General features: G+C 40.3%; 1 protein-coding gene across 1 annotated transcript in view; it reads right to left on the reverse strand.

Annotated features, from left to right (window-relative positions):
* LOC126484845 (myosin-VIIa-like) overlaps positions 1 to 23,848 on the reverse strand; it is a 406,864-nt gene that overhangs the window by 253,228 nt on the left and 129,788 nt on the right. The window contains exons 11-13 of the mRNA XM_050108441.1: positions 20,243 to 20,487; positions 17,570 to 17,725; positions 8,950 to 9,140 (exon numbers count right to left, since the gene is read on the reverse strand). Of these exons, the coding sequence (XP_049964398.1) occupies positions 8,950 to 9,140; positions 17,570 to 17,725; positions 20,243 to 20,487 (592 nt within the window). The remainder of the gene's footprint in view (positions 1 to 8,949; positions 9,141 to 17,569; positions 17,726 to 20,242; positions 20,488 to 23,848) is intronic.

Below are 23,848 nucleotides of genomic sequence, written 5' to 3' on the forward strand. Positions count from 1 at the left end.
GCGCGGGACCTGGTCCTGCGTCAGGTGATCAGTTTTGTTCAACGGGGTTGGCCGGACAGGACCAAGGGCCGGGCATCGGATCCCCTTCGCAACTACCATGCCTTGCGCCTTTGTCTGTCTGTTCGTGATGGTGTTGTTCTTCTGACCACGGATGGCGCATCTCCACGGGTCGTGGTGCCAGCCTCTCTTCGCAAAGATGTTCTCAAACTGTTGCATGAAGGCCATTGGGGTATTTCTCGGACTAAGTCCCTGTCCCGCAGGCACGTTTATTGGCCCGGTATTGATTCGGACATCGCCCACATGGTTGCTGCATGTGGTCAGTGTGCTCAACAACTGGCTGCACCTCGTACAATGCCCTCTCCATGGCCTGATCCGGCGCAGCCATGGGAACGGGTGCACGCTGACTTTGCCGGCCCCTTCCTCGGTACTTATTGGCTACTGTTGATTGACGCCTTCTCGAAGTTTCCGTTTGTTGTTTGATGTCCGTCACCCACCACTGTGGCGACGATGCTGGCTTTGTCCAAAATCTTTGCGCTAGAAGGTCTTCGATCCACGATCGTCACGGACAATGGCCCTCAGTTCTCTTCGCAGGCCTTCCGTGATTTTTGTACTGGAGAAGGGATTCATCATGTTACAGCACCGCCCTTCCATCCGCAATCGAATGGGGAGGTCGAGCGCCTTGTCCGCACTTTCAAAAGCCAGATGAAAAAATTCCTTATTGATTTTTCCACAGATGACGCTCTGCTGCAATTTCTGAGTTCTTATCGATTCACGCCTCTGGGTGATCCCAGCCCTGCTGATCTCTTGCATGGCCACCAACCGCGCACTCTACTACACCTGCTTCACCCTGTCAGGCCTGGTGCTGTCCCCCCTAGTGCGGGAAAATACTCGGTGGGTGCCAACGTGTGGGCACAAGGGTATGAATCTCGCCCTAAATGGATTCCAGGGGTGGTCAAGGCTATTCGCGGCCGCCGGCTTTGTGAAATACGTACGGACAATGGCATGGTTGTTCGCCATTAGGACCAGATGCGCCCACGAGTGGTGGCCACGCCGGTGCCACTGCCCCTTCCTTCGCCTCCACCAGCCCGAGAAGCCAGTCCTGTCGCTGCTGCCGATCTACTGTACGTGTTGATGCAGCTGACGTCGCTACCACTTCCGGGTACGCCGGAACCAGCCCCAGTCGTGACACCGCCTTCTCTGGGACCCATCTCGCTGGAGCACACCCCCAGGTCCACGACACCTATGGATGCTGCTCCCGAGTTTTCACCCATCATCTCATCCAGGAGGCACATTCCACGCACAAGCTTCCGTCCTGGACATTTTCGACCATACTCTCGTGTCTCTCCGCAGGATCTTCTCGGGGCCTCACACAAGGCCATGGATGTTTCCGCACTGTCCATGTCTCCAAGGAAGTGAGTGTTTTTTTTTTTTTCAAGGGGGGAGAAGTGTTGTGACAGTACCATGACATTTAACAGTGCTGCCACGACAGTATGCGCAAACGGCGATAGAGGCGCTCCGCAACTCGTCTGAGCGCGGGAGCGCCACCTAGCTACAAACGGTGCCGGCTGCATGTCACGGCATGGCAGTCGAATAAGAGATACTGAGTTGTTATCATGTAACGAGCTATTGTTCCTAAGTGAGTGTTTTTGAATATCCACGCAATTATTGGTGATTAAAGGTTATAACATCTATATCCTCAACAAGCCCGTAAGGTACAAGAGCTGCTACGGCATCATTCTATGCACCCACTGCTTGCCACCAACCACGGCTTTACTGGACGCTGCCTGCTACATGTTCTTCAAGCTGCTCAGCCATCAGCATGTGCAGACACTGCTCATTGCTGACCGCTGCCTCGTTGGAATTTGGCATTTATTGACACTGTGAGAAACTGCCTGTTCCAGTGACTGTACTAAGGCTCTGTGAGAATTTCCTATTGGTGAGATGAAGTGTTAACTTTGAAGTTGCAATTGTCAAGCAGTGATCCATTTTCTTGTTATAAAGGAATGACTCATATTTTCTTGTGTAGACAGGTTTCCATTTACCTGTTGTTCATGTTCAGTGTTCAATGACATAATAAAAGCATTGTTCATCACTACTAATAGAATGTCAATCAAAGTTAATTGATCCCTTGCTGTCAAGGGCATGAAAATAGGATTTGTGTATTTAGACTTGTATTTGGACTACAGTCTTTGGAATTTTGAAGGTAGCACAAATAAAACACAGGAAGCAAAAGATTATTTACCACTTGTACAGAAACTAGACTTCAGTAACAAAGAGTCAAAGGATATGAAAGGGAAGTCATAGTTGAGAATGGGGTGAGGCAGGGTTGTAATCTGTGACTGGGCAAGCAGTAAAGAAAAACCAAGTATAAATCTGGAAAGGGAATTAAAGTTCAGAGAGAAGAAATACAAAGTTTCATATTTGCTTATGACACTGTAATTCTGTGAGAGACAGCAAATTTAAATGGAATGGATATTGCCTTAAAAAGAGGTTATAAATCACATACCAAGAAAAGAAAAAGGTGTAATGGAATGTGCTCAAATTAAAACATGCAATGCTGAGGGAATTAGATTAAGAAATGAGACACTGTAAGTGGCACATGAGTTTTGCTATCTCAGCAGAAATATAATCAATGATGTCAGAAGTAGAGAGGACATAAAATGCAGCTGTCAGTAGCAAGAAAAGTATTTCTGAAAAATGGGAATTTGTGGACATCTATATTTATTATAAATTAAAGTACTTCTACATATTTTCTGTCTCTATCTGAAGGCAAATCTCAGGAAATATTGTAGGGATATTGATACAGTTTTCTCCAATAGACAGACTGGTTCATGAGCAATGTTTGTGTATAGAATATGCCAAACAAGTTATCTGGCTGTAGCACTTAGTGCTACCCATCCAGTGCCTCAGCAGATGACTAGCCTAATACAAATTTAAGTGTAAAAGTCTTTTCTGAAGACATTTGTATGGAACATACCTTTCTACAGACATTAAATATGTATTCTAAGCTGTTCAGAGAGAAACACAATAGAAGCTTCTGAAATACAGTGCTGTAAAAGATTGCTGATGATTAAATGGATAGGTCAGTAACTAATATGGAGGAGCTGAATCAAACTGGAGAGAAAAGAAATTTATGACACAACTTGAATAAATGATTGGACACATACTGGGGCATCAGAAAATAGTCAGTTTGGTAATGGAGGGAAGCGTGCAGGAGTGAGATAAAAACTGTAAGGGAGGATTGTGTGCAAATACAGTAAGCAAGTTCAAATGGATGTAGATCACAGCAGTTGTCCAGAGATGAAGAGGCTTGTACAGGATAGACTAGCATGCAGGCTGAATCCAACTCGTATTTGCACTGAAGACAATGGAAACAAAAGCAACAACAATCATCTCCCAAGAACTCTGGTAATTTGCTCTCTAAGAAGCTAAAGAGGAAAGGAACAGAGCTGTCTTATTTTACTTACTTTCATTCCACTTAGCAGCCAACTCCAGTCACTACATCTTAACATGAATTTGTAGGTATTAGTCAATCTTATCAATTTGTAGTGTCTATTTTATATTGTACAACATTTATAACTACTACTTTTGTCCAAGCATACTCAAGCAAGCTCCAAAGCCTTACCTTGCAAATTTCCTCTGGATATATGGGTTCAAAGGGGCATATCATCACCAAAAAGTGGAATAACTACTAAGAACTTTCAAAGCCATGTGAATGTGTTTTATTGATCCCAGTCATGTATAGTTATCAGATTTATGTCCACACAACTAAGGGTATTCTGTGTAACTATGCTCAAGTAAAAGACCTATATCTGTTTACAGTGAGGTGAAAAAAGTTATGGGATACCTCCTAATACGTGTCGGACCTCCTTTTACCCAGCATAGTGCAGCAACTTCAGGTGGCATTGTCTCTACAAATTGTTGGAATCCCCCTGCAGAAATATTGAGCCATTCTGTCTCTATAGCTATCTGTAATCACAAAAGTGTTGCCGGAGCAGCATTATGTGCATGAACTACCTCTTGATTATGTCCCATAAATATTCGATGGGATTCATGTCATGCAATCTGGATGGACACTCATTTGCTGGAATTGTCCAGAATATTGTTCAAGCCAATCGCAAACAACTGTAGCCCAGTGAAATGGCGCATTGTCGTTCATAAGAATCCCATCATTGTTTGTGAACATGAAGTCCATGAATGGTTGCAAATGATCTCGCGGTGGCCAAACAAAGCCATTTCCAGTCAATGATTTGTCCAGTTGGATCAGAGGACCCAGTCCATTCCATATAAACAGCCCATACTATTATGGAGCCACCACCAGCTTGCACAGCATCTTGTTAACAATTTTGGTCCATGGCTTCATAATGTCTGTGTCACACTCAAACCATACCATCAGTTCTTACCAACTGAAACTGGGACTCACCTGAGCAGGCCACAGTTTTCCATTCATGCAGGGTCAGCTAATGAGTCCAGGAGAGGCACTACAGGTGATTATGTGCTGTTAGCTAAGGCACTAACATTGGCTGCCTGTCACCAGAGCCCATTAATTCCACCTTTCACCACACTGTCCTAATGGATACATTCGTCATATGTCCCACAATGATTTCTGTAGTTATTTCATGCAGAGTTGCTTGTCTGTTAGCACTGTCAACTCTACAGAAATGCCGCTGATCTCCGTTGTTAATACAAGACCCTCGGCCATAGTGTTGTCCGTGTTCAGAGGTAATGCCTGACATTTGGTGTTCTTGGCACACTCTTGACACTGTGTATCTTGGAATAGTGAATTCCCTAACAGTTCCCAAAATGGAATGTCACATGTGTCTTGCTCCGACCCATTTTGTGTTGAAAGTCTGTTAATTCCCAAAGTGCATTCATAACCATGTCAGATACCTTTCGCATGAGTCACCTGAGTACAATTGACAGCACTGCCAATGCACTGTCCTTTTATATCTTGTGTACACCATACTACCACCATCTGTATATGTGAATATCACTATCCCATGACTTTTGTCACCTCAATGTATTTACTAGGTGAGTGTCACATGCAGATTTGTATTCATAATAGTTTTTCCATTCTTTCTCCAAGGCAGAACTATTATTCTTTCTTTCTTTTGTACAATATGACAATGTTACATATGGTCACTGCTGTCTGTAGCTCCTGATGTATCATAAAAATTTTAAGCTATTTTCATTGTCAAATGAATGATGACAAATCAGTCAAGTTCTGTATCTGGCTATCAAGTCTTTTGCTATGGAATCGTATCATAAAAAGTTCTTGGTTTATTCAGATAAAATCCCAGTCTTTTGACAGTTGCCTCCATCACTGTCATTGGACACTAGTGCTGACTATCACAAAACTGCTGAGGCTCCTACTTTTACAGGAGAGGTTATTGCTATATCAGAAATCTGTGAAAAAGAGAGCAGCAAACCCCCAGGCACCTCGGGCATACATGCAGTCTACATGGCTGCTGCACACCTTGGCATCACAAGCTCTCCATGTCATACTATCAACTGGACACCACGCAGCAGTACCAGCACTGCCAGGGGTTGTCACTTCCGAGGAACCTATTCATGTCTGCACAACATGTGACAAGAAAACAGTACCATAACTATACTCCTGACATAAACTATAAAGGCTGGTGTATGCACTGCACGAGCCAGTTTCAAGAGTCTCTCCTGACCTCCGGGTGAGTGCTATCCATCGCATCATCTCAGGACACTCCTCAAGCCCATTGTAGGGATTAATGCTGCTGTTCTCAGCTTTTATCATTGTTTCCTCTGTAGATTTAGAATGCATTAAAGATAGACTTTTCTGTGCCTGAGTTGGAACTAACCAGGCCGACATTCTCGGAAATCAGATTATTTCTCTGCAAGTGTATTTCCCTATGAAGCTCCCAGTGGTATTAGTACAAAGTAGAAACAGTTAGATGATTTTTAGATACCAGCTCTGTCATGCCTCTGTACCAGTACCAAGTGAGGTGCTGTATTTTGTGCCTTTTTTTCTTACCGTCGACACAGACATAATTTTGTTTGTCAATAAACTTGTTGAAACTTTATCACTTTTTTCCCTGTGTCCCTGTGAGGGCAACATCAACTGTAAAAGTGGGTGCATCACCAGTTTCAGGGTTACTGTCAGTCTGACTGTCATGAAACTAACGAGGCTCCCATTTTTATAGCCACTTTTTATAAAAGTAGGAGTCTCGTCTGTTTTACAACAGTCATACTTGGCCCCCAATGATGATGATGGAGGCATTCATCAAAGGTTTGGGATTTTATCCACATTTGATGAGGCAAGTAAATGAGTACGTTTTAAGCAAGTTCTGTATCTTCTTTCCTTGGCAGGTATTTTGATGTATGAGGGACTGTCATAAAGTTTTAATTAAGGCTGTGAAAAAATAAAGTTAAATAACTAATTTTTAACTACATAATCTTTAGTTTGTTTGTAGTTTGGTAGACGGAAAGCCCCACACAACACTACTGTAGCATTATGCTAGATGTGGTGAAACAAAATGTTCAGCTCATGAATAAAAGAGAATATCTAACAGTAATCTGTTTTCAGCAGCAGTGAAAACATTGCTGCTGCACAAACCAGTTCTGATGACTTTTTTCGCCATCTACAGTGAACAGACACTCCTACAACATTTCTGCTGCTGCTAAAAATGAAATTCTTAATCCCCACCCCCCAATGAAGGGAGTAGAGGATGTTTGACATGAATTATCAAAGTGTGTGGCAGACTCTCTTAATGGAATGACTGTTACAGTATCTAAAGCATTCAGTTCAAGAAGCTAGCCTAACAGGTATCTGAAGATGAGACAGCATTATCCTGAAATCAATTGCATGTACACAAGATAAACTTCAAAATAAAATACAGTTGTACGGAAACTGACTCTCACTGGAATAAATAAATAACTGTTGAAAATCCAATGGACATTCAGTAATTAGCCATAAAAAGTACCACTCAATACTCCACTGTATCAATGGGCTGCAATATTTTGTTTTGATTCACTAGCGGTGTGCTATGGTACTGTGGAGCAAGTTTATTGATAGAATGCTGGGAAGCGAAATCAGTCTACAAAGAAGATTGCTTAGAAATCATGCATGTGACCATTCTAGAATATTCCTCAAGTATATGGGACCCATACTAAATAGGACAAACAGGGGATACTGAAAGTATACAGAGAAGGGCAGCACAAATTGTCATAGGTTGTTTGATCTGTGGGAGAGTGTCAAAGACATACTGAAGGAACTGAACTGGAAGCCCTTGAAGATAGACGTAAACTATCCCAAGAAAGTATATTAACAAAGTTTCAAGAACTGGTTTTAAATGATGACTAGGAATGTACTACAAGCCCCTATGTGCCGCTCACATAGGGATTGTGGGATAAGATTAGAATAATGACTGCAATCACAGAGACAATCCAACAATCATTCTGCCCATGTTCCATAAGTGAATGGAATAGGAAGAATCTCTAAAAACTGCTACAGTGAGACATACCATCTGCCACGCACTTTATGGTGGTTTGCAGAGTATAAATATTTCCTCCAGTAAGCACAATTTTTACTTCCTTTTTCGAAATTTGCAATCACGTCATTTTGTAAAACCTTTCCCCCTGAAGATGGATTTTTAGTCCTCAAGGCTAACAAAAGAACGAGAGGGTTTCCTACAGTCGATAGTGATAGTGTGATTTACATTTCTGTATAAATGAAGTAGGTCCCTCCCCCCTCCTCCTCCCCCCCCCCCCCCCCTCCCTCCGCCCCACCCAATGCAAGATTTTTTCAATGTAGCAGCCCTGAGTATTTTTCAGTTTTTAATTGTGCTTCTCTGTTTCATATCCATCATTAGAGGAAAAATCATCTCTAAGGATTTCTGAAGCTAATGATCAAATGGAATAGACAGTATCTTTCAGTGTATGAACCTGTATTCCCATGAGTATGAGTCCACCAATGCAAGCAGCAGAGCTTCTGAGGACTTCGTAAGGTGCAAAAGAAGTACTGGCAGATGGATGCTGAAAGGTGGCCAATGATTTATGAAAGGTTAACCCTGTCAGCAACAGTATTGCCCATGAAAGGCAAGGGCCCAGGTTTGAGTCCTCATCCAACAATTAAGAAGTTACACCCCAGGCAATTCCAGTCAACTAAGTTTAATATCTGAGGGTGGTTCATGTCCCCCACCTAGCCAGAATACTGACAGAGAGAACATGTCTGAGATACTCGGACCCCACAAGACAGCCCCACAGCTTGAGGCTACATGGGGTGCGGCTGCTGTGGTAAGCACACGACGTGGTGCCACCATCTAATAACTCTTTACCAACATACCACAGTCCAGCAGCCAGCCAGATTCTTGCTAGTCTCTGAAGCCTGAGTATTGCACCATTAAATAGCACAGCATTTTGAGCTTGCCTGGTTACATTTTGAGATTTTGGTTTTCCCTTGAATTGTAGTATATGTTTAGACAACTTGGTAACACCTTGGACTTGTGCCAGTTGCTTGTTCCCCTTGTGATCTCCATTGTCATTCACCTGCAGACCTGACTTTTCATTCCACTGGTCGCCACACAGTCACCAGCAGGAGTTGTTATAAACAATTTTTCTATCTAAGCAGAGTAGGATAGGAAACTAAGAGTAACATGTATGTCCCAGTATCTGCATCTCGAGGATAACAACAAAACGCCATGTATAGCTCATCAACAAATTAAAGGCAATCAAGACACCAAAAACTGCTTCAAGCAAACAGCTCATTGAAACTTATGATGAGAAATGATTACATTTATTTACAAATACTGTGTGCATTTCCCCTTCCATTTTCCATCTAACTCGAACACAAAAAGGGGAACCGGGAACTGATAAGTGCACTGTATACTCAGTCAGTTATAAGAATATCTAAGACAAAAACAAATTGTAAAGGAATGGAAAATATACTTTATGGTAGTATTATGTAAGAGTGAATACCTTCTTCTCTGTACCCAGCCACGAACATTTCGTTGCAAGACCAGGATGCTATTTGCCAAAGCTTTCTCTCGTGCTTCTTCAAGAATACTATCATGAGCATCCTTAAGAAAAACTTTAGTGTGACCAAGCTGATAATCTTCTTTTGCAAGAACAGCAGCACATATCTTTCCTGAAGCTGCCTTGCAGTCAGTCTACAGGACAAAAATAGCCTTGTCATTACTGTGACTAGTAAAAAGAAAACTTAAGAAATCTTGTGTGTGTGTGTGTGTGTGTGTGTGTGTGTGTGTGTGTGTGTGTGTGTGTGTGTGTGTCAATTTGCATAAATAAATGTAAAATTTTATTATTATATCAGATTTTCAATTAAGATGTAAACAAAATCTAATCTGACAATATTATGAAAAGGATAGATTGCTACTCTCCATACAGAGGACATGTGTTGAGTCGTAGATAGTCACAAACAAACATACAAGCTTTCAGCCAAAAGGCCTTCTTCTGAAGTAGACAACACAGACACATTCACGCAAGCACAACTCAGCATAATCACTGAGCAAAGCTCAGCTCATATGTTTAGCAGTCTTTTTAGTTGTGCCTGTATGTGACTCAGTATCTCCTCTATATGCACAGTAGTAATCTGTCCTTTTCATAATATTGTCATTATTCCATCCTGGATTTTCATTGCTCAAACATCTCATTTGAATTAATGGTAGAGATGCAGAATGACTTCTAATCTTTCATGCACGTAATTCATCAAATATAGACTTCTCTGTTGGTACCATCAATATAAAGAAGCTGTAAGACTTGTAATATTTTTAATTAGTTACGTTGTCATAAGTTCTGTCATACATTATCCTTTCAGTGACTTTTGCCAAACCTGTCAGGACTGACATAAGTCATTAACTTTATTATGTTAGGTTCCTAACAATTTCTATGATTCATTTAGCTTATGTAGTTAAAAACATTCTGCCATGGTATAGCTTCTGGTTTTAAGAGCCACAGTTCCTTTCATATAGAACTCTAACAATTACTAAGCTATTTATTATTATTATTATTATTATTATTATTATTATTATTATTATTATTTCGAAACAAGCTTAAACAACTAATAACAAAATTCCACTATCAGAATTGTGATATCAATATTATCACACTTGTATGAGCTTTCATTGATAATTTTACACAGCTGACTTTGTCTTAGGTTTGCAGTCCCATCAATTTTTTGAACAAAAACATTTTCACCATGAATCGCATGATTTATCATAATTTTCACAATTGCAATTTTTACTTTTGAGTCATTTTCAAGTGGTTAAGGTGTCGAAAACACAACAGTTTAAAAATGTTGACAACTGTTGTGTTTTCAGCATCTTAACCACATAAAAATGACTTGAAAGTAAAAATATGTAATTTTGTTTCTAGGTATTATTTCCTCAATTCACTGTTTTGCTATTTCTTGAACAACTGAATTTTCCCTCTATAATTTTCACTACCTATTACCACTTCTCTCTGGCTGCCTTTCCTTTTATCTTGATATTGTTAATGTTTCGTGCTAATAAATCTGGCATGCTCCAGTCCACTAACTGAAAGTGTTCCTTATGCAATGTTTAATTATGTCTTGGCCTAATTTCTTGACAATTTTACCAACTTTTCGTATACTCTCTATCCATCTGCCCCTATAGATGAATATGCTGAAGCAAGTTGTGCTCTTTTTGGAGGTTTTGTTATGAGGTGCAGTTCAAATGGTTCAAATGGCTCTGAGCACTATGGGACTTAACATCTGAGGTCATCAGTCCCCTAGACTTAGGACTACTTAAACCTAACTAACCTAAAGACATCACACACATCCATGCCCGAGGCAGGATTCGAACATGCGACCGTAGTGGTCGTGCGGTTCCAGACTGAAGCGCCTGGAACCGCTCGGCCACTGTGGTCGGCTGAGGTACAGTGCTCAAAGAAATTTTCGTCACCTAGGCTGGTTATGTTAGAAGGGGAGATGGTGGTGAACATTTCCTAATCACCTAACTGTATTCTAATATCTTGCATTCAGTTCCTAATTTCTCTGTGTATCTGGAGGAAGTGACTGAATTTGACAGTATTTCTAGTGATTGAGCTATATTTCAGCACTGTATGTTACTTTTTCCCTGTATGATACACAAGTCTATACTCAACACAACACATTACATTTATACACATAAAACTGATTTATTTAAGAAACATAATGAAGGAAAAAGTCTGTGTGTACAAGAAAAGAAAAATCTTTTCGAATTAGAGAACTGAATAACCTCTCATTCCTTCTCAGCTAACAATGACAAGTGATCCCCTATTTCTGTAATATAACATGACATCAAATTTTTCACTTGAAACTGGAACAAATGCCAAACATAACAATAGCAAAATAAAAAGACACTGTCCACCAAAAAAAGTGAAGCACCCAGAACAGGAAGAGGAACTGAAGTGAAGCTTACCAGGTTGAGAGAGTATCTGATATTATTTCAGTGATTGCAATATCAAGTCAAATTTACATAGAACTTCAAGTATGACCTAATTTATCAGTATGACCTTGTGCCCCCTCTGGTCCAGATATGTGGATTGATTTGGTTGGGAAGGATGTCATAAAGCTGTTGTATCTTTCCTGGGCCATGGTGATCCACAACTGTTGTAACCGGTCCTTGATATCCTGGATTCTGTCACTGGGATAGAGTTGATATCTGCACTGGTCACACACATGTTCAGTCTGAGACAGATTTGGAGATCTTGGTGGCTAGAGGAATACCTCAACATCATGCAGGTAGTGAATAGAGACATGTAGTATGTGTGGTTGAGCCCTGTCCTGTCGACAACTGGCTCCATGGCACTGTCACATGAGGGGTGAGGTTTGAGGATGGAGGATGTTTGTGACACACTGTTGTGCCATCAATCACCACCAGCCACGACCTGAAGTCATACCCGATGACTCTCCACATCATGACACCAGGAGGAACAACACTGTAGCGAGCCGGAGTGGCCGAGCGGTTCTAGGTGCTACAGTCTTTAACCGCACGACCGCTACAGTCGCAGGTTCGAATCCTGCCTCGGGCATGGATGTGTGTGATGTCCTTAGGTTAGTTAGGTTTAAGTAGTTCTAAGTTCTAGGGCACTGATGACCATGGCAGTTAAGTCCCATAGTGCTCAGAGCCATTTGAACCATTTGAACAACACTGTACACCTCCAAAACACTGAAAGAATGGGACCTCTCCACAAGTCACTGCCACACTCACCGGATGTGATCAACCTGAGTGGCACAGACTGAAATTCATTACTGAACAAAAAGCAACACCATTTACCAGAATCCATGCTTCCAGTCATGGTATCAGTCCAAAACCAGCCATTTGCATTGTGGTGTTAATGGCAGCCTATGCATGGGATGTTAATTCCCTAGTCTGGGTGCTGCTAGTCTTTGACCAATGGTGCAGGATGACACAGGCTATAGCAGGGAGTTCTTTACTTGGTCTCAAAATGCAGGCACAGATGTGAATGGGTCACAATGCACTTGGTGAATAATACAGCAATTCCCCCTTGTGGTAGTCAGATGTTGTCAACTGGAACCTTGGCGACAAATTTGACTGCTCTCATATACTCACACTATCAAACATCTAGCCTCTGTCTCATCCAAATGCCCCACAAACATGGATACTGTACAATTTGATCAGCCAGCCAAACTGATACCCACAATGAGGCCATTCCAAACTCTGCCAGGTGATGATTAGTCCCTAACACACAAATATGGAGCATCTTCATGTCCAGTTCCACCAAAATGATTGTACCCCACAACCGTGATGTAATCAATGACAGAAAGATGGTGAGCATCAGTCATAATATCATCTGCCTTTTTTATTGAAATGCAGACCTTTATAGGTCTTAAATGGCTACACAGGATAATTGAAATGGCCTGGGAGTCGGGACAGGTTCCATCAGACTGGACAAAAGCAGTAATCACAACAATCTTGAAACATGGAAACAGAAAAGATTGTAACAACTACAGAGGTATCTCTTTAATCAGTGTTGTGGGTAAAATCTTCTCACGTATTGTTGAAAGGAAAATGCGAGTATTAGTTGAGGACCAATTGGATGAAAATCAGTGTGGGTTTAGGCCTCTTAGAGGTTGTCAGGACCAGATCTTTAGCTTACGGCAAATAATGGAGAAGTGTTATGAGTGGAACAGGGAATTGTATCTATGCTTTATAGATCTAGAAAAGGCATATGACCAGGTTCCTAGGAAGAAGTTATTGTCTGTTCTATGAGATTATGGAATAGGAGGCAAACTTTTGCAAGCAATTAAAGGTCTTTACATGGATAGTCAGGCAGCAGTTAGAGTTGACGGTAAATTGAGTTCACGGTTCAGAGTAGTTTCAAGGGTAAGACAAGGCTGCAACCTGTCTCCACTTTTGTTCATATTATTTATGGATCATATGTTGAAAACAATAGACTGGCTGTGTGAGATTAAGATTTGTGAACACAAAATAAGCAGTCTTGCATATGCTGATGACTTAGTTGTGATGGCAGATTCGATTGAAAGTTTGCAAAGTAATATTTCAGAGCTAGATCAGAAATGTAAGGGCTATGGTATGAAGATTAGTGTCTCCAAAACGAAAGTGATGTCAGTGGGAAAGAAATATAAACAGATTGAGTGCCAAATAGGAGGGACAAAGTTAGAACAGGTGGATGGTTTCAAGTACTTAGGAGGCATATTCTCACAGGATGGCAACATAGTAAAAGAACTGGAAGCGAGGTGTAGCAAAGCTAATGCAGTGAGCATTCAGCTATGATCTACTCTCTTCTGCAAGAAGGAAGTCAGTACCAAGACTAAGTTATCTGTGCACCATTCAATCTTTCGACCAACTTTGTTGTATGGGAGCGAAAGCTGGGTGGATTCAGGTTACCTTATCAACAAGGTTGAGGTTACGGGTATGAAAGTAGCTAGGATGATTGCAGGTACTAGTAGATGGGAACAATGGCAGGAGGGTGTCCACAATGAGGAAATCAAAGAAAAACTGGGAATGAACTCTATAGATGTAGCAGTCAGGGCGAACAGACTTAGATGGTGGGGTCATGTTACACGCATGGGAGAAGCAAGGTTACCCAAGAGACTCATGGGTTCAGTGGTAGAGGGTAGGAGGAGTTGGGGCAGACCAAGGAGAAGGTACTTGGATTTGGTTAAGAATGATTTTGAAGTAATAGGTTTAAAATCAGAAGAGGCACCAATGTTAGCACTGAATAGAGGATCGTGGAGGAATTTTATAAGGGGGCTATGCTCCAGACTGAATGCTGAAAGGCATAATCAGTCTCAAATGATGATGATGATGATGATGATGACGATGATGCAGACCTTTATTGAATGTGATGTGCTGGAAGGTTTCATGTCCTTCACAGTGATCACACACGATCTGATACTGTTTGTACCTCTTATGCACCCCACCAGGCCTGGTAACAATGCAAAACATGAACAATACTAATGCACTCTTATGGCTATTCCACCTATCACAGAGAATTGCAGGTCTAATCATTTACATACCTGCCAATAGGGAGTACGAGTACAAAACTACATTGACATCCGATCATGTCTTCTACGTGCTTCATGTTTTTGGTAAGGCAGTGTAACTACAGCTAAAACAGAGCATGACATCATTACAAAAAATTGTAGAATTCTTCTTATGATTGCCCATTTCTTTATATAAAATCAAAGTTTCAATTTTTTCTATTACTCTTAAACACACACAGACTTCCAATGTTACTTTATAAGGTACTGCTATCCTTACAATGTAAATGACAAAAACATAATATTTTTTCCTAAATTTCGCTACCAAAGAAGATGAAGTAAATATTCCTGAGTTCATATCAAGAACACCTGCCAATATGAGTAACTCAGAAATAGATATCCTCAGTGTAGTGAAGCAACTTAAATCATTTAATAAAGGCAAGGTGTCCAGCCCATATTGTATACCAGTCTGGTTCCTTTCAGAGTATGCTGTTACTTGGCAATCATGTACAATTGGTCACTTGTTGAAAGATCTGTACCTAAGGGCTGGGAAGCTGCACAAGTCATGCCAATAGCAAAGAAAGGAAATAGGAGTAATCCAATAAATTGCAGACCCATGTCACTAATATCGATTTGCAGTAGAATTTTTGAGCATATACTGTATTCAGATATTACGGGCTATCTTGAATAGAGTGATTTATTGACAAATAGCCAACACAAGTTCAGAAACTATTGTCCTTGTGAAACTCAACTAACTTTCTATTCTCATAAAGTAATGAATGCTATCAACAGGGCAAGTCAAATTGATTCCACATTTTTAGATTTCCAGAATGCTTTTGACACAGTTTGGGGCATATTTTTCCTTCTTTCCTGCTGTTGTTTATTTTCTAAGGTTTGTGGTAGGTTTTATATCAGCACTAGCAGGAAGTTGCATCCCTGGCCAATATATCAGGGCAATATTTTCCAAACCCAATACAGTGCTAGATGAAAGTAGTATTCCCTTTATCCTCTCTTCTCAGAGTGGGCCGGATCCTTCTGTGCCACTTCATGTTGATCCAACTGTGGTGAAGATCCCTGGAATGCTTCCGGAAGTTCTCTCTATTGTGCTACTAAATAAATAGCAACACTTCTCACAAACAGGGATATATTTTGTGCAACATTTTCATTATTACTTTTCGCAACACAACTAACAATTGCTATGGTAATACCACTCTCTTGCGTACATTCAAACGTCCATACAGGACATGAGAGAAAAACCAGAAAAACAACTACCACTCTTCAATTGTTCATTATGTCCTTGTTGGTGTGTCATTAACTCCATGACTCTTGGCTTCAGGTACTTGCTGCACCGTGGCACAAACGACTCTCGGATGACCAGTGGTTGTAATACTGTTTTTACTGGTCCCCTTCTTGCTGGCTCCACCACTGCTCCACATTCACTGCATACAAGAAAGGAAAACACACAGTTTCCCTTTCCCAGTACATTTATCCTTCTTCAATTTACTCATGAGCATCTCTTGTCAACCGCTTTCCAATGGCGTGTTGGGATGTTTACAAATATCCTCACATGTGACTTCTAATAAAATTGTGTACCTACAGAGTATTGTCTTAGTTATGGAACTGGATTCATGATTTCCTGTCACAAAGGTCACAGTTCATAGTAATTGATGGAAAGTCATCCAGTAAAACATGAGTAATGTCTGGCATTCCCCAAGGAAGTGTTTTAGGTCCTCTGCTATTCCTGATTGACATAAACAATTTAGGGAACAATCTGAGCAGCCATCTTTGATTGTTTGCAGATGATGTTGCGATCTTCCATCTAATAAAGTCAGCATATGAACAAAACAAATTGAAACTGATTTAGAAAAGATATATGTATGGTGCAAAAAGTGGCAGTTGACTAAATAATGAAAAGTGTGAAATCATCCACATGAGTTCTAAGAGGAATCCCTTAAATTTCGGTTGCAGGATAAAACACACAAATCTAAAGGCTTTAAATTCAACTAAATACTTTGGAATTACAATTATGAATAACTGAAACTGGAACAATCATGTAGATAATGTTGTGGTGAAAGCAAACAAAAGACAGCGATTTATTGGCAGCAGATGCTTAGAAAATGTAGCAGATTTGTTAAGGAGACTGCTTACACTACACTTGTCTGCCCTTTTCTGGAGTATTTCTGTGAGGTGTGGCACCTGCATCAGTTAGGACTGACAGAGGACATCAAGAAAGTTCAAATACGGACAGCTCAATCTGTACCATCACAAAATGTAGGAGAGAGTACCACGGATTTGATACATGAACTGAGGTGGCAATCATTAAAGCAAAGGCAATTTTCATTGTGGCAGAATCTTCTCATGAAATTTCAATCACCAACTTTGCCTCAGAGTGAGAAAGTATTTTCTTGCCAATCACCTACGTAGGGAGGAATCATAATAAAATAGAAGTTAGAGCTTGCATGGAAAGATTTAAGTGTTTGTTTTTCCAACAATCTGTTTGCGAGTGGAACAGTAGAGAAATAGCTTGAAGGTGGTTCAATGAACCTCCTGCCAGGCACTTAATTGTTAATTGCAGAATAATCATGTACTTGCAGATATAGATTCAGTTTTTATATATCCAGACAGCTGTCTTTTTTATATATAAAAGTTGTCACTTTTATCTCCACAAAATCTTTTCCACAACTGTTTATGAGCATAAAGCCCATTACTGTTACATGAACTTGTAATAGAAATCACTACAGTTTACAGTACTTAACATTATGCATTTATTTACAGCTCTAGAAGTGCAAAAAAAAAAAACACTAATACACTTGACAAATACCCTTTTCTTATTTGATTTTAATCAATTACAAAGAAAACTGCAGATTCTTTAGCAGTATCCAGTTAGCATACTTCTTACCAGTAATGGTAAAGCTGTATATGACAACTTCATTTCAACTAATTCTTTCCCTTCATGGATTATGAGAAATGCTCTCACAGGGAAATGGAACCACACTTGAAAGGAAGAAAATTAATCCTTACACTGATCCTGATAGAAAGCACAATAATTTCACATCATTATAAATAGAAGTGAAGTAAGATAAAGTAATAAAATAAGAAATGAAATAATACCTTATTTGATGGTGGGATTCCTGGAGCAATAAATCTGTATCTCTCAACAAATTCTTTGAATGTATGTCTTATGGGATACCCTGCACGTCTTATTCTTGCTGTTTCCATCATACCAGAGTATCGTAGCTGACGGACAACCAGCGTTCTGTCAAATAACTGAAAGATAGGAAATAAAATAAGATGATGATCTCGAGAAGAATAATTTATGGAATAGTATTGGAATACAGATCAAATGTATCATTAGTACATAGCTCATGATAGTTTTGTGTGTTACAGTCATCGTAGAAAAATTGTATTTCAATTGAAAATGCTACTGCTATTAAGTGAAGTCAGTTTACTGAAACTGTAACTGCACAGTTTCACATGTTTCTGGTCTGCCTAATATGCAATATATGAGACTCACACACTTAATGAAACATCATATTTGACAAATTTTAATCAAACAATTCTGTATCTGCTATAATTCTCCAGATAAATCTAAAATTTAATTCCAATGAGTAGCATAACTCACCACCAAAGTTGATGCCCCAAACACATAAGTATGTAATTAAGACTGTGGGGAAGAATACAGCAAATCAAAGAGCAATGACTTAGATCTTTAGGACCTGATTGAAAATCAGCAGACAGGATATAACAGGAAAAGATGGCGAGTACCACAGTAAAGGACAATTGACTGTTCATCAGTTAGATTTGGGGACATAACAAGAGCAGAATGTTATTCATTTAACGCGATAGACAAATTAATGTTGTTACAAGGGTTTTCTTTTAAAACTGGCCAACTAGATTGTTTTAATATGATGTTGCAGTACTATTTCTACATCTCTTGTTATTGTTAAAATAGCAGCATCACAGATATTGGCAGAACGGTTTTGGTTACAGTGAACAATAACGGAATGGTATTGTGAAAAAATGTAAATTTCATGTGAGGGTTTTTTTTTAGATTATCTGTGATTTTTGTAAAGTTTTAAATCAACAACAATTCTATGAATCACTTTGTTCAACTTCTGCTAATCAAACACTTTCAGGAAAAAAAAAACTGTCTACAATTGCTTTGCAGACTTTCATCTGAGTTTTGATTAGTTTCATGGTAGTCAACTGAAATCAGTTACACCTTGGTCTACAGAGCATTAATACTGTGCACAACATGACTGAAGACAATTAACATGTGACCTACTGTAAAAAAGATGAATATTCTAGACTGCAGTATATCCAATTTTATGAACAAATGTCTTACTGCACACCATTTTAAGCAAACTATAAGTGAGGACAAACTATAGTTTTTCACACATGACAGTGTTTATGACATCACATCTCCTAAACTGTGTGTCATACAATGACACAATTTTGCAGATGCATTCAGTGGTATAAGTGCATACTGCCTGCAAAAATTGTTGCAAACAGAGTCAGTAGTAAAGCGGTAATAAATTAAAATGCCATGCCTGATGTAGCACTTCTATTGCATTATCAATGAAAGTGTAGTAAGAGGAAAACTTTTTCCCTTTCGTAATTTTGTGGTGGGTGTTAGCAAGAAAAAGTTTCATAAATGTTTGCAATTATGCATAAAGTTTATTGTAGCTCACTAAGTGTTCTCATTCTCAAATACTGGCTCAGTACAGTCTACATATTTGCACATTGTAAGTTCTGCTGCCTCAAGTTCCTAACTAATTCCACTTACAGTGTTAAACCTTTAACATATGATTATACCTCTTAATGAGTAGATTATGACACCACTTTCAGTTTTTAAACTGGATCAATAATTATACGAAATACTGAAAATCAAATTTTGAAGCTGTTACATAGGCAGCCTGCCCTGCAACTCAGACAGTGCACAATGAGTGACGAACCACATACCATTTAGTAATATAGATACTTTTCTGCATAGTACACATTTCCATTGAAACAGTTTCTTCCAGAACAAGACATAAGTTGTTTATATCAAAGGGCTGTGACTAATACAATGTGAATTTGTGTGAATGAAATAGCTTGCTAGAAAATGACCTTATAATAAGAAACATTTGTGTTTAATGTCCTGTCAACATGGAGGTCATTAGAGATAGAGCACAAGCTTGGATTAAGGAAGAATGGGGAAGGAAATTGGTCATGCCCTTTCAGTGGAACTATTCACCTTAAATTATCTAGGCAAATCACAGAAAACCTGAGTCAGGATGGCCACATGAGGATTTGATCCGACTTCCTCCTGATCTCGGTCCACTATGCTAACCACCATGCTACCTCACTCAGTAATGATCTTATTAGCTATCTGATCTGAAGGAATGCCAGTGACATATAAAGATAGCTTGAAATTGTCATGATTATTTTGCTGCAGTCTACCAGTCATCTACAACAACACTTCTATTCCAGAAGCTTACCGAGCGAGGTGGCGCAGTGGTTAGCACACTGGACTCGCATTCGGAAGGACGACGGTTCAATCCCGCGTCCGGCCATCCTGATTTAGGTTTTCCGTGATTTCCCTAAATCTCTCCAGGCAAATGCCGGGATGGTTCCTTTGAAAGGGCACGGCCGACTTCCTTCCCCATCCTTCCCTAATCCGATGAGACCGATGACCTCGCTGTATGGTCTCTTCCCCCAAACAACCAACCAACCAACCAGAAGCTTATTCAGAGTTACAAGTTAAACATTAAGAACAATGACTATCACATTACATCCAAATACCTTTGGCTTCTTGAATTCGTTTGGTTTCATGCAGCGGACAAACCATGGATGACAACAACTCAAAGTATGCATTAAAGCTTCCAGTGATTTTCTGAACTGCACTGATAATGTAAGATTCCTTTTCCTAGTGTCATCTGTAAGGTTGAAGTCTTCAGCAAACAATGTTTTCAGGAATTTGTTACTAGAAATATACACAACTTGCTTAAGATCAGCACTGAATGTATCACGATTCTTCTCAAGAAAACCTAAAAAAAAATAAAAGCCATATCACTATAAGAACTGTGTAAGCTACATGCTGTGAACAGAATTTTTTTCTTTTCTTTTTTTAACATATTAACCACTATTTACAATTTAAGTATACATCTACATCTACATCTACATTTATACTCCGCAAGCCACCCAACGGTGTGTGGCGGAGGGCACTTTACGTGCCACTGTCATTACCTCCCTTTCCTGTTCCAGTCGCGTATGGTTCGCGGGAAGAACGACTGTCTGAAAGCCTCCCTGTGCGCTCTAATCTCTCTAATTTTACATTCGTGATCTCCTCGGGAGGTATAAGTAGGGGGAAGCAATATATTCGATACCTCATCCAGAAACGCACCCTCTCGAAACCTGGCGAGCAAGCTACACCGCGATGCAGAGCGCCTCTCTTGCAGAGTCTGCCACTTGAGTTTATTAAACATCTCCGTAACGCTATCACGGTTACCAAATAACCCTGTGACGAAACGCGCCGCTCTTCTTTGGATCTTCTCTATCTCCTCCGTCAAACCGATCTGGTACGGATCCCACACTGATGAGCAATACTCAAGTATAGGTCGAATGAGTGTTTTGTAAGCCACCTCCTTTGTTGATGGACTACATTTTCTAAGCACTCTCCCAATAAATCTCAACCTGGTACCCGCCTTACCAACAATTAATTTTATATGATCATTCCACTTCAAATCGTTACGCACGCATACTCCCAGATATTTTACAGAAGTAACTGCTACCAGTGTTTGTTCCGCTATCATATAATCATACAATAAAGGATCCTTCTTTCTATGTATTCGCAATACATTACATTTGTCTATGTTAAGGGACAGTTGCCACTCCCTGCACCAAGTGCCTATCCGCTGCAGATCTTCCTGCATTTCGCTACAATTTTCTAATGCTGCAACTTATCTGTATACTACAGCATCATCCGCGAAAAGCCGCATGGAACTTCCAACACTATCTACTAGGTCATTTATAGATATTGTCAAAAGCAATGGTCCCATAACACTCCGCTGTGGCACGCCAGAGGTTACTTTAACGTCTGTAGACGTCTCTCCATTGATAACAACATGCTGTGTTCTGTTTGCTAAAAACTCTTCAATCCAGCCACACAGCTGGTCTGATATTCCGCAGGCTCTTACTTTGTTTATCAGGCGACAGTGCGGAACTGTATCGAACGCCTTCCGGAAGTCAAGAAAAATAGCATCTACCTGGGAGCCTGTATCTAATATTTTCTGGGTCTCATGAACAAATAAAGCGAGTTGGGTCTCACACGATCGCTGTTTCCAGAATCCATGTTGATTCCTACATAGTAGATTCTGGGTTTCCAAAAACGACATGATACTCGAGCAAAAAACATGTTCTAAAATTCTACAACAGATCGACGTCAGAGATATAGGTCTATAGTTTTGCGCATCTGCTCGACGACCCTTCTTGAAGACTGGGACTACCTGTGCTCTTTTCCAATCATTTGGAACCCTCCGTTCCTCTAGAGACTTGCGGTACATGGCTGTTAGAAGAAGGGCAAGTTCTTTCTCTTTCCAAGGAGCTTTGGAAAAATTGCATATAGCGTGTAGTAATAAAATAGGTCCATTTAGTCTGAGACCCGAACGTTCATCTGGCGTTCCTTGGCGTAAGTACACTAGAAAGAATCGATTCAAGTTTGTAACCTATTCCAAGCCGGAGACAAGTGCAGATATTTCGAAAGTTAAATCATGGACTGATTTGGAGAATCAATGTCGTGCAAAAAATAAGATATTTCAAGGTGTGAATCCGCTTTATATTGGTTTGCAAATTGCTGGAGATGAACCCGCTAAGAATGATGTAGTACAAAGTGAAGTGAAATATTTAACGTTTGTTGTTAGAAATAGAGTGTATATGACCTTTTGTAAACGCAAGGGGACAGTAACATTCTGAATAAAGATTGTTGTTTACAGCTAATGTCTGCGTTGGTTTTTTTTTATGGCAACTGGGACCATATAAGAAATTACCCGAACGACCTACGCCTGGCCTTCCTTGTTCCTACCAGTCAAGAAAGAATTGATGAGTTAGCAATTACATTTTATGGAAACAAGATTAATTATTGAGCTGCTGTAATTGTACTGGAAGAACTCTGGTATTATAAGCCAAACCTGGATGATTTAATACGGCAATTCAGGGAAGCATACAGAGAATTTGTTTTTATGCCAAATGGAGTAAGGTGTGCTCATAGATATTACGATTTCCGACAGGGACGGTACAGGCCTTTATGGTATAATTATTAGAACCACAGTGAATACAAACCTCAAAGTCCTGCTCAGATGCACAGCCGAAGGCCATCCTTGAAAATGGCCTCACGGGCAGTGAGGTCTCCCAATCAGGGTAGAACAAAATATAGACTTGTTCACAAGTTGTCGAAGGAAAAAGAGCGGTGGCAGTGTTCCTGTCAGTATGAGTATTGTTTACATTTTAGGTGGCAAGCATTGGCAAGGTTGTATTATGTGTTGGACATTTCAGGATGGCGTAAAATCTGTTTACTGCTCTGGGATTCAGAAGAAGCCAGTATGAAAATGCTACCAGTAGTAGTCAACAAGCCCAAAATATCCAACATAACACAGCTTCTAATTCAACGGAGCACGGGACACGTCAAGATGCTGCACAACATCACTTTGACAACGGATGGGAGATGCCGCTGTCGCGCATGCCAGCGCACTTACTCGGAGCTGCAGGACCATCCGCTCCGGGTGACAACCTATTGGGGGCCCCATTAGAAAGCGAATCGCGCCCACCTAGTATTACTTGTGGGCCGATTCCGCGTTTTCGCAATGACGCAACTTCTTCAAGGCCGTGTGCAGGCCAGGACGTGCCTGACCGGCTTGGACATGTTCCAGACGCTTGCGCAACGCCTCGCCGGCAGGGGTATAAAAGGCGTAGCGACAGCTTTCTGATTACAGTAGATGCTACTTCTGTTGGCGGGAAACGTCACTTTGTTAACACTGTGTTGGCTATTTGGAATCTTATTGAGTATTGTATTTCTGAAGAGCCTTTTGCACAAGGTAATTTAACATGCATACATGCATACCTAATGTTGAGCGAGGGAAAGCTTTTAACAGAGGTTAGGAGTGGTCTTGAGTTTATGTTTGGTAGTATAAATGGTGTATTTGATGTCCAAAAATGTAGGAGTAGGAAAACCGCCTTGATTTACATAACAAAATATGATTCGGATCCTGTTTCTAATTGTAATGATTCTGCATTGTCTATTAACGTTCATGTTCTAAGGTGGGCCGAACGTACGAATGCTATAGATTATACGGACCCTTTTTTAGTTAATAACTGGTCACGTATTTGTTTTATTGAAAAATATTTTGAATCCTT

This window comes from Schistocerca serialis, chromosome 6, assembly GCF_023864345.2.
Source record: "Schistocerca serialis cubense isolate TAMUIC-IGC-003099 chromosome 6, iqSchSeri2.2, whole genome shotgun sequence".
In the NCBI taxonomy this organism is placed as follows: Eukaryota; Metazoa; Arthropoda; class Insecta; order Orthoptera; family Acrididae; genus Schistocerca; species Schistocerca serialis.